At 41.6% G+C, this 12,203-nt stretch overlaps 1 protein-coding gene across 7 annotated transcripts in view; it reads right to left on the minus strand.

Annotated features, from left to right (window-relative positions):
• Nucleotides 1-1,335: 1,335 nt before the first annotated feature.
• LOC126292295 (protein piccolo-like) overlaps nucleotides 1,336-12,203 on the minus strand; it is a 153,541-nt gene continuing 142,673 nt past the window's right edge. For 3 of the 7 annotated variants that reach the window (XM_049986217.1, XM_049986218.1, XM_049986219.1), the window contains exon 8: nucleotides 1,336-6,480. In XM_049986217.1, the coding sequence (XP_049842174.1) occupies nucleotides 2,072-6,480 (4,409 nt within the window). In that variant the 3' untranslated portion in view covers nucleotides 1,336-2,071. Of the gene's footprint in view, nucleotides 6,484-12,203 lie in introns of all 7 variants that reach the window. The other 4 variants (XM_049986214.1, XM_049986215.1, XM_049986216.1 and 1 more) reach the window with 2 other exon arrangements.

The following is a 12,203-nucleotide window of genomic DNA, read 5'->3' on the forward strand; positions in this document are numbered from 1 at the left end:
CACGGAATAATTTGGCCCCACGATTCCTTCCTGTGTAGGGGAGGGGAGGCAATGATGGTGGTGGAGGTCCAATTGTAAAAATGCCAATGTGCTGTAGGAGGGTGAGAGTTCTAACACTCGAAGCCTTCCCATAAACACTAATCTCACGGATCTTCTAAGCTACAGCAACGTATTTTATTCCCTACTGTATGTTATATGGACATTAATAATTTATCATATGATGCAAGATTTACCAAAAAACAGTTTAGAAAATGTTCTGGGAGCAAAGTTTCTAATTCAGTCAGTGAATTAACATGTGACACAAGTCAATCCTTTTTTATTCTCTGACACACTTCCTCCTTTTTATTGTTTTCCATTGTTAGAGCTAATCTAACTGCAGCATACACTTTCTTTTGTATGTTCGACACCTTGATCTTATAAAATTGTGTTGCCAAATGACAATAATATTGATGATGTGAGGCTCACTTTGATATATTAAAGGAGGCTCACTTTGATATATTAAAGGTTTTACAAATCAACAATGCCTGAACAGAATATACGAAAAGTATTGTATTGTATTGTATATATAAATGGGAGGGCTGCTCCCAATGGACACAGTGTACAGAGGAACAGAATACAGGCAACCGAGGTGTCCACCCGACACAAAGGAAAGACTCGCCCGACAGTCATGACGAGAGCGTATATCTGTGCATAGGACAAGTTATTCTGCACGTAGCAGTGTGTGGGCAGTTTCTGGTATTCATCTTGCAGACAGTTATATCCGAGTTTTTCTGCTAGAAATGGGTACAGAGTGATGCATCCAGTACGAGGAAACTCTTCAGCCACAGCACCAACTGTCCATCTTCAACCAGGGCAGCACCAACTGTTCATCTTCAACCAGACTGCAGTATTTGGTTCACTCTTCATATGATAATGATAGCCACCTCTTCATTGTGCACATTTGTATGCAGCATACTGTCTAATGTTTTTTTCATTCATTCATTAATAAACGCCCATAAACTAGGCACAACTACTGATGCATTTGAGTATCTGTAGATCCTTTTGCACACAGAACTGATTACGGCACGCACTCCATATTTTTCTTGCGGAAAGATTTTTAAGACGTTTGCTTTCACCCACAGTCAAAGAAATACTGAACTGAAACAATGACTTCCACAGTGCTTGGATTCTGGAACTTCATCCCGAGCTACCGACATTTAACGATAAGCCAATTACCCTTACTTTTTGAATACAACTCGTATCTTGACACCTTCTGAAGAATTCTGTGTGTTCTAAGGGTCGCATGTTTTGATGAAAGCACGATGTTGGCCTATGCCAATAAATTTTCACAGGATCCACATTTAACGAATTATTTATTTTGAGATATCATACACTACAACTACATATATTACAAATCACAACAGTGCATCTGCCCACATAAAATTGAATCCACATTGACAAATTTTCAAGTACATATGATTAGCTCATTTCAAATGCTATGTGAACAAGCCAACAATTTTCTAATATTATGCATTTAAACAAACATCATAATCAAAGTACTACTGTGCCTTTAAATGACAGAGAAAGAAAATGAATGAAACAGATTCATTGCACAAAAAACAATAAAGATTTTAATATCTGCACACACAATATACACTGGTCTCAACTAGAAAATTAATTAAAACAGCTTGAAACTAAAACTGGCAAATAATTTTGAATGTACAACTTTATTAATGATACTTTTTTATCATTATGAAGACAATTTGTAGTGAAAAATGGAATGTCTACTGCCTACATCACCAAGAATGTGTTGCGTTAAGTGGCATACAGGTCTCTATATTGAAAAATTGATAACAATCATATTTCACATTCTTCACTTATTTATTTATCATTTGATAAGCACCAAACAAAAACTTACTCTCATGTGAAACCAATATTTTGTGAGTGTGCGGTGCAAATACTACTACATTATCACTCACTGTTGTTATGAGTTTGTGATAGCCATTCAATGTATGAGACATCATTACATACAAGTAGCACCACACAAAATATGGTGTCCTAAATTTTAGTTTCAAGGAATACATTTTGTGGCTTAATACCTGTCTCTCCAAGAGCCACCACCACTTCCTCCACCATAATCCCTACTCGGGCCCCACTCTCTGTCCATATCATCGTACCGCCTGCTTCCACCAAAGTCATCGTCATAACCCCTCGACCTTCCCCCCACGGCAGGACCATTGAAGTCGCTGTCATAGTGACTCGACCTTCCCCCCATTGGAGGAACTTCAAAATCGCCATCGTAGCCCCTCGACCTCCGAGACAGTGACGGACTTTCAAATTCATCACGGTAATCTCCCCGCCTCCCCGACATAGAATCAAAATCTCTACCACGATCCCAAGAAGGTGATCCATCATAATTTCTGCTTCTGCTGTCACGATCTCTGGGCCAATCACTATCAAGTTCCCTACGACTGTCAAAGTTCCTTCCACGTCCTGACCTGTCCCACGGAGGGGGGCTGCCACGACCCGACCTGTCCCATGTAGGGGGGCTGCCACGACCTGACCTGTCCCATGTAGGGGGGCTGCCACGACCCGACCTGTCCCACGGAGGAGAACTGCCTCGCCCTGACCTCTCCCACGGAGGCGAACTGCCTCGCCCCGACCTCTCCCACGGAGGGGGGCTACTGCGGTATCGACCCCTACCTCTGCCTGAAGAACCAAAATCATCTTCCTCTGGCCGTCCCTTCCACCTGCCAGATCCTCTCTCGTCCATACCTTTGCCCCTTCCACGATCGCCCCTTATACTTTCGGAGCCTCGACCCCTTCCACGACCGCTAGACCCACGCCAGTCCCCTTCGGTATTTGGCACACGACTGCCGGAAGCAGTATCCTTCGCTTGTCCTGCTGGGCTGCCAGCTCGTTTAGCCTTGTGAGGAGGTGAGCCTTCCCTAGAACTAGCCTCATCTCTCTTTCGTTTAGGAGATTTTTCCCTCTTTCTACGTGACTCGGCACCTTCTTCCACCTCAGAATTATCTGAGCCCTTTACACTCACGTCTTTTTTATTACGTCCACTGTCTTGCTCCTCTTTTGAAGATGACTTCTCCTCTTTAGATTGCTCTGTATTTTTTCCCAACTTAGAATTTTCTGAGACATCTGAACTCATAATTTTTTTATGGTCTCCATCTTGCTTCTCTTTGGAAAAAGATTTCTCTCTAGGTGGTTCTGCTTTTTTTTTCATCTCGGTACTGTCTGTGTCTGAGGAACACAATTTTTTACTGTTTCCTTCACCTTCCTCTCGTTTCCGTTTAAAATCAGAATTCCCCATCTCTTTGGATGACTCTGCATATTTGTCCATCTTACTACTTTCTGCATCATTTGAACTCCTGCCTAAAAAGTCTTTGCCATCTTGCTGCTGTTTCAGCATAGGTTCCTCTTTCTCTTTGGATAGTTCTGCATCTTTTCCTATCTCCCCACTTTCCAAATCTATTGTTATCACCTTATTTTTACTGTCTTTGCCATCTTGCTGCTCTTTCAACAGAGACTTCTCTTCCTCTTTGGGTGGTTGTGTATCTTTTTCCACTTTTGTATCTTCCAAGTCTACTGTTACAACTTCTTTTATACTGTCTTCTCCATCCGTCTTTTCTTTGAAAGGCGATTTCTTTTTCTCTTTAGATGACTCTGCATCTTTGTCCATTTTAGCACTTTCCACATCATCTGAACTCTTGTCTCTTTTAAGGTTTTCACTACCTTGCTGCTGTCTCAACACATGGTTATCTTTCTCTTTGGGTGGTTCTGCACCTTTTCCTATCTCCTCACTTTCCAAATCTATAATTATCACCTCTTTCTTCTTACTGTTTTCACCACATTCCTGCTCTTTTGACACAAGCCTCTCTTCCTCTTTGGAGGGTTCTGCATCTTTTCCCATATTCTTATTTTCAAGGCCTATTGTTACCACATCTTTCTTTCTGTCTTCTCCATTTTGCTGTTCTATCAACACAGGCTTTTCTTTTTCTTTAGATGATTCTGCACCTTTTCCCATTTCCAAATTTTCCATGTATACCTTTTTCCCCTCTCTTCTACTGTCTTCTCCATCTTTCTGCTCTTTCAACATAGGCTTCTCTTTCTCTTTGAATGGTTCTGCACCTTTTTCCACCTCCATATTTTCCAAATCTATTGTTATCACATCTTTTCTAATATCTTCCCCATCTTGCTGTTCTTTCAATGGAAGCTTCTCTTTCTCTTTGGGTGGATCTACATCTTTTCCCACCTTCGTATTTTCCTTGTCTATTGTTTCCACCTCTTTTCTACTGTCATCTCCATCTTGCTGTTCTTTCAACAGAGGCTTCTCTATCTTTTTGGATGGTTCTGCATCTTTTTCCATATTTTTATTTTCCAAGTCTACTGTTACCACCTCTTTTGTACTGCCTTTTGCCTCTTGCTTCACTTCTGAAGGACTCTTTTCTCTTTCTATTGCTGGTTCTACATTTTTTCTCACTTCAGTACTTTCCAAGTTCTCTGAACATATCTCTTTTGTAACTAATGGTTTGCTTTCCTCTTCTTTTAGTGATGTGGGGGAAACACACTGCACTGGACTGTTTGAACTACGACCTTCTAGTTTGCACAGATTCTCAAGTGTTCTTGCATTTAGAGGAACATCATCTGTCCTCTCTTTTTGGGATTTCTCTGCCTCTGCATGTCTTCCTGAATTTGTCTTCACTTTAGCCTTTCCTGTGTCATCTAATTGTGTCTTTTCTCTAGCAGCCATTGTATCATCTACATTATCCGGCAATTTGGAAGAAACAAGATTCTGTATGTTTTGAGTGCGTTCACCCTCTTGTTGAGATTGTTGCTTCTCAGGGTCTGGACTCCGATTACTATCACCCACTGGTGAAGTAGTGTTATTTTCGTTAGTGTTATTAAAATTTTCAGCAGTTGGTGTTATAGCTCCTGGTCTCCTCAATATTTCTCCTGCACCTACCTCATTGGCAGTAGCCCCAGTTTTGTCAGCTGATTTCACTGCAGCACAAATATTTGGATAAGGAGCAGCCTCAATGCCTTTCTGTACCTCCTCCGTGCCATCATCTACGGCCATTACATCAGATGCATTCATTTCGCCCTCACCATGCACGTTTGTCTTACTTACAATGTACTTACCTAATCTAACCTGTTCTGCACTCCTTTGAATCTCTTCTAATAACTCTTCTCTCCCATGCAAAGGTGAAGATTTCATTTGCTTTCTCTCAGCTTCTTGCACTTTCAAATTCTGCAAACTACCCATTTTCTTTTTCTTTCCAGAGTTCAAATTCTGCACTCGATTTTTCTTCTTTTTCTTAACAGATATACGTGACAATGGAAGACGCGACTGTGTAACAGCTCGAGCTTCAATCGTGGTACTTCCTTCTTTCTTTTTCTTTTTCACAGCCAATTTTTGTAAACGAGCCACTTTCTTTGCTTTAACCGATGCAAGTGACAACGGAAGGAGTGACTGCACTGTGCTCTTCACTTTACTCCGTAACATCATCATCTCAGTCCACCCGATTACCTTTTCATGGTACAACTGCACAAGTCTCTTGTGCAGATGATTCCGTAGCATTTGCCTCTGTTCTATCACTCTTTCAGTTGTGGTGCCAAAACAAGAAAAGGACCCTACACGTGCCATGGTCTGTGTCTGTTGAGAGCCATACTCGACAGCTGGTTTCACAGGTGCACCACCAACCTCCCCCGCTACTGGAATGAAGTCTGCCTGCACCTGTGCATCACGAGAAGCAGACTTGAGAAAATGACGCGGTGTATTTACTGACGCATTCCTACGCCACTTAGCAGCATGTTCAACACACACTGGGCACTTTTCCTCCTCCAGTTTTTGTTCGGTGTTCAGTATCCGCACTTTTGCAGGCTCTGGCTTCGTAACATGTTCCTGTTTCTTGTCTGCCTCCGGTTCCTGGGCTTTCTTTTCGAACCCCTCCTTTTCCTTCGCCTGATCTTTTTCCTTCGCCTGATCTTTTTCCTTCGCCTGATCTTTTACCACAACTGGGCCCTTAATAACTTGCAGTTCCTTTCTTAGAAGGTCTGGAGTTGAATTCGCTGAGGGCTTATTAGTGGCAGGAGGAGTCAAATGCGTCTGCTTTTGTGTAGGTGGAGCCTGGGATTGCTTTGAGGCTGGGGTAGGTGGCTTTGGAGTGACAGGTTGTGTCTGTGGGGGTTCAGGTGCAGATGACCCTTGTGCTGCCGCCTCCTTAACTCTTTCCTGCTGCTGCAGAAGGTATCGTGCTGTCCCCACAGGTGGGGCAGTAAAGCTGAGAAGACGCACATGCCAGTCACGCAGAAGTGGTGAGCACTGGTCACTCGGGACACTCCTGCCTCCGATGTAGAGTGGCTGGATATTACGTTGACGCAGCACGAAGCGGCCCGGCATGTCGAGCCCCTCGTCCACAAGTAGTGAACGGATTGCCTCCTGGCACCTCTGCAGCACTAGATAGCGTTCCATCGACACTGGCTCTTCTGCTGTATGTGCATAACTTATCACTAAATGTAGTCGATAAATTTACGATGTACAAAAATTTTTACAAGATCTTCCTCTTTACATTTACGAAGAGCCCATAATGCGCTCATGGTATTTACAACACTTAAAGAGGAATTGCACAAACATATAATATATAGGAGGGGGGAAACAAGCTCTCAGACACCCATTCATTCAGTTCACACACAGTTATAACTGCCCCCTCTAAATTTGTTATATACTACACGACTTACAATTGACAAAAAATTGAACTTTTACGTGGGTATTTTTGAAACAAAATTTTTATTCTACATGAATAAAATATTTAAAACAAAGTGTGTTCATATAATAACTGTAGCTATGCTATCATACACAGTATATAATGATAACTCAATTGGATAATTATACTGCATAGATCATGTCCAACAACTACATGGTGAGCACTAAGTTATACACTACTACTGGTGAAAACACACAATACCATGAAAGAAGCATCACCAAAAGAATTTAATTTGATTCGCGTATGATCCACAATGATACAAATAAATGATTAAAAGGTACAGTTGCCGGCCGGTGTGGTTGAGTGGCTCTAGGCACTTCAATCTGGAACTGCGCGACTGCTACGGTCGCAGGTTTGAATCCTGCTGCGGGCATGGATGTGTGTAATGTTCTTAGGTTAGTTAGGTTTAAGTAGTTCTAAGTTCTAGGGGGCTGATGACCTCAGATGTTAGGTCCCATAGTGCTCGGAGCCATTTGAACCATTTGAAGGTACAGTTCCCACATGATTTCCAAGTTAAAAGTTGAGTTGTAATACATGCTGGGTAGGGTCAGAAGCAATGTGTGACAGTCATCTGCATTAATAAAAGGAAAAGAACTCATGATATGGTGGAGATTTGGCGAACAAAGTATTTTCTTTTCTCAGTTTTTTTCCAGGTTGGAATCCAAATTTCAAAGAACCAGTTCTTCCTTTCTTTTACATGAGAGAAAATTTTATTTTACTGGTTTTCATGGCACAAATGAAATTTTTTTGAGTTACCACATCTTTTATTAGCGATTACTCCATGTTCAGCTATGATCTGCAATTGCTCTTAAGTTAGAAGTTCTTGCCTTCCGTCATCTGTTGCCATTCTATGTTGTCATCTGTAGCCATTATATGTGACATCGTATCATCGTGTGATAGAGACTTGCAGGAAAATGCTTTGAACTGCTGTCACTGTAATGTAACATAAATATACTTGTTAGCAACGACTTTTTTCAATCAGATGTCCTTCACTCTGCAGTCATAATTAACCTGAAGTTTGAAGGTGTGATGGTTGGCAAGGTACTACTTTATATTCAAATTAGTAAAAAAGAGCTGACACCAAATATCCAATGCTGATATAAACTGAGGTGACAAAAGTCATGGGACAGCAACACGCACATATAAAGGTGGCGATAGTATTGTATACAAAAGGTATAGAACGGCAGTGAACAGGAAGACCTCTCATTTGTACACAGGTAATCCACGTGAAAAGATTTCCGTGTGATTAAGGTCAAACGGGGGGAATTCACAGACTTGAAACACGGAATTGTAGTTGGAGCTAGACACGTGATATTCCATTTTGGTAATCATTAAGAAATTCAATATTCCAAGATCAACAGTGTCAAGAGTGTGCTGAGAATGCCAAATTTTAGGCCTTACCTGTCACCACGGTCAACACAGTGATCGACGGCCTTCACTTAACAACCGAGAGCACTGATGTTTGCTCAAAGTTGTCAGGGCTAACAGACAAGCAACACTGTGTGATATAATCACAGAAATCAATGTGAGATGTAGAAAAAACGTATCTGTTACGACAGTACAGACGAATTTTGCATCAATGGGCTATGGCAGCAGATGAACGATGTGAGCAGCTCTGCTAGCAGCTAGACATTAAATGGAAGCACCTCTCCTGGGCTCGTACCCATTTCAGTTGGACCCTAGATGACAGGACAATCATGGCCTGGTCAGATAGGACCCAATTTCAGTAGGTAAGAGCTGATGGTAGTGAGAGTGGGGCGCAGACTCCACAAAGCCACGGACCCAAGTTGCGAACAAGGCACTGTGCAATCTGGTGGTGGATCCATGATCTCTGTGTGTTGTGTTTACACAGAATGGATTGCGTCATCTGGTCAAACTGAACTGATCATTGACGAAATAGTTATGTTCAGCTACTTGGAGACCATTTGCAGCCATTCATGGACTTCATGTTCCCAAATAATTAAGTCATGTCACTGGGGCACAACTGCTTCCAACTGGTTTGAATAACATTATGGACAATTCAGGCGAATGATTTGGTCACACAGATCGCCCAACACGAATCCCATCAAACATTTATGGGACATAATCGAGAGGTCAGTTTGTGTGCAAAAGCCTACACACCTTTGCAATTGTGGATTGCTATAGAGGCAGCACGGCACAGTATTTTGCAGGGGCCGTGGCTTGTTGAGTCCATGCCATGTTGAGTTGCTGCACTACACTGGGTAAAAGGATTGTTCTAGACAAGCAGTCATCCTACTGCAACATTCCGAATAATACACACTCCAGGGAGGAATGGTAAAATTCTGTGTGCCACCTCTCCACAAGTTGGTAGTCACTGCTGAAGATATGAAGAATAAAGGAATAAATGAGTGAAGGAAGAAAAGAAGAAAGGTTGGAGCTTTTATGTACTGTCAACACAAGAAGCCACTGGAGTTGGAACATTAGCACAGATTCAGTAATGATGGGGGGAAGAAATCTGGTGTGGCCTTGAAAGAATCATCTGCTGTAATTTTGGAAAATCAGAGAAAAGCCAGACAAATGCTTGGATAGAGATTTCAGCTAAGATCTTACTTAATATGAATTTATACTCTGTTCAAAATTATTTTTGTATTGACACTTCTGCAGACATGCATGGAAGTGTTAAGCAACCACAGTTGCCATATCCTTCTTGGAACACACGCATAATACTACATTTCAAGCAACTCATTCGAAACTGCCAACTATATAACTGTTGCACAATAAAATAGCAATGAAGACCAGGAGTAAAATTTTGTTAGAAACCAACCAAGACATCATTAAGTGGGGCACGTCTGCTGGCTACCCAATACTATCATAATTGAATGTCAACCCATAAGGCCCAAAATACAGACAAGCTGGCAGCTAGATTCAGCAGACTATGCGAGTGGGAAGCCAAGAACAACTCATTCAGCACCTTGAAAACTGATACCCCGAAGTTAAACAGTAGAGCAGCCAAGAGCGCAGACTGGTTTAGAAAACAAGTACATTCAGTCACTTATGGGGCAGGGAGCCTGTTATAAAATCTCTACCTTACTCAAGCTCATTCTCAGAGTGAGGCCATTCTGTCAAAGGGATGCCATTCCATGTGCATCACAGAAGCTGATGGAAGGCCAGCTCTATCAAGTTGCAGGATGCTCTGGTGGATTCATTAAGTGTTTATACGCTGCTGCCAACCTGGAGTTCACCACTACAAGTCCAGAGCCATCCGGCCACAGAGGGGACTTTTGATCTACAAGTCACAGCCCTGCCGGTCACAATGGAGAAACTGAGCTGTTCAACTTGTGCACTAGGAGCCTATGTCAGCACTATTGGAGCAGCACAAGTACTGCCTTACTGACTGTACACTGAGACTGCCACTCAGGCCGTCCTTGTTGATGTTGAGTCCTCCACATTCACAGCATCTTGGCACTGATGTGCCACTTCTTGCTTTCGAGCAGTGCAGATTTAGCACCATCACCCTGAATATAAAACTTTCACCAATAAATGATTTAACTGAATACTGTTTCACCATTGCTCTGGCACTCCACTGAATCATCCCCCCCCCCCCCCCCCCCACCCCGCTCTTTTTCAACCTACTAATAAGAACATGGCCCCAAGTTGGGTCATCATACAGTGTGTGAACACTGAGCTCTTCTTAAAGAGCTGCACTACATTCTTGTTTCAGTTTTATTTACAGCAACAAATTTTTAAAATTGTCCATGTATAATTTATGAAAATGCATTTCCACATGACATTAACAAATTTCTTACAACTGGAAAACTACATATGAGAACAAACATGTTAACATTAGAACATATTTTCATCTGCTACAAACCATAACTCCATCAGGTCTCAAACAGGAAATACTTGGACTTAAATATGGTGAATAACACACTGCCAGGTCCTGTGTCAAGACTTAAGTGGTCACCTGTTATGTTTTATGATCAGCTACGAAGTTATATATAGTCTCTTTCCATAAATAACTTATGGCCAGATAGGTAGCCATACCAAGAAACCAGGTCTTGCAACACCGTAAGCAAGTTTGTGCGACCATCCTGGAATAGACTTGCTTTCTTAAATATGATCAATAAGTTGCTGAATTACTGATACTCTTTTCTATGACATGATCATGAACAGGACACTATAACTGATAATTAGCAATGAATCTAGTTTGGTAAATGGAAGTGTATTTGGTCTTATGCCTGTTCTGACTGCTGCCTACAAGGCAAGTACAAGGAGTGATCTATCATCCACTAATCTATTCAGCATCCCCCCCACCCCCAAATTTTCATCTTCAATAATTTTTCAGCTGCCTCTACTTTCTCGTAAATTTCTTAATTTCTTGACCAATGTTTACATTATTGTTTTCTTTTTTTTGTATTTAAAGCTGCAGCAGTATTCTGATGACCTTGTTAATGGAGATATATGAGTTTCCACCAGTTTTTTCTCTCTTGAAGTAGACACACAACATGCAAGCCCTTTCTCCTGACTGACCTTGTATGGCAATACCATGACCAAGAGGAGAAAATCAGAAAGTTTCTACTAGTAACAATTTACTAAATTACTTTTGACACTGTTCAACAGCACATACCATACAACAAATAGCGTATTATATTCCGCAATCATCAGAAATGAAAACAAATAAAACCAGAATGCGGAATCTATGCTCTCACATAACAGTAAAATGTCTGAACCTGAAAAAACACTACATGTGGGAAGTGGTGGTGTGGTAGTATGGGTGAAGGTTTGGCAACCACCAGTGATTGTTGAGGACACCTCTTGGGAGACTGGCTGAATACGTGCTGTACCTCGCACATGAGTCACACCCCACTACTTCCAATGTGTCTGTCATTCCTCAAGAAATTTTGGACAGAATACAGTGTCTTGAGCAGTGCCCCAACTCACTCATTGTTTGGTCCTGGAACTGAACTCAATTTTGAGTGGCTATAACAGTCCACAATATGCAACAGTAACTCCACTTCCCCACTGCAAATGGCAAGTCCAATACAGTGTCAGTTAACGCAGTTCAGAAGGCAGTGTTTACCTCAACAGCAACTTGCCTCAATTGTACCATTACATAACTGTATTATATGGCTGGCTACGTGAACATCAGTGCCTGAAGCTAGAAGCTTCAAAGGCCGAGTTTCTTTGCAGAAAATTTTACAAAACTTCTGCTCCTTACATTTGTGCCCCTCTCACTCACTTTTCAGGACTCTGCTGCAATTTGTAAAAACGGAACGTTTATAGCATTGCTCTGTTGTCCACCTCTCTGACTGTTAAAAACCCTTTTTCACTGGAATGGTCAGATGTATCTAGTAGAAATTTATGTCACATACTGAGGTCTATAGTACCTTGGCTTTTCAAAAAAAAAAACAACAAACAAACACTGAATCTTCTACGTCAACATAACCAAAAGATACCACCATTTACGTCACATATTTTTGATAC

The sequence above is a fragment of the Schistocerca gregaria genome, chromosome 9, assembly GCF_023897955.1.
Source record: "Schistocerca gregaria isolate iqSchGreg1 chromosome 9, iqSchGreg1.2, whole genome shotgun sequence".
In the NCBI taxonomy this organism is placed as follows: Eukaryota; Metazoa; Arthropoda; class Insecta; order Orthoptera; family Acrididae; genus Schistocerca; species Schistocerca gregaria.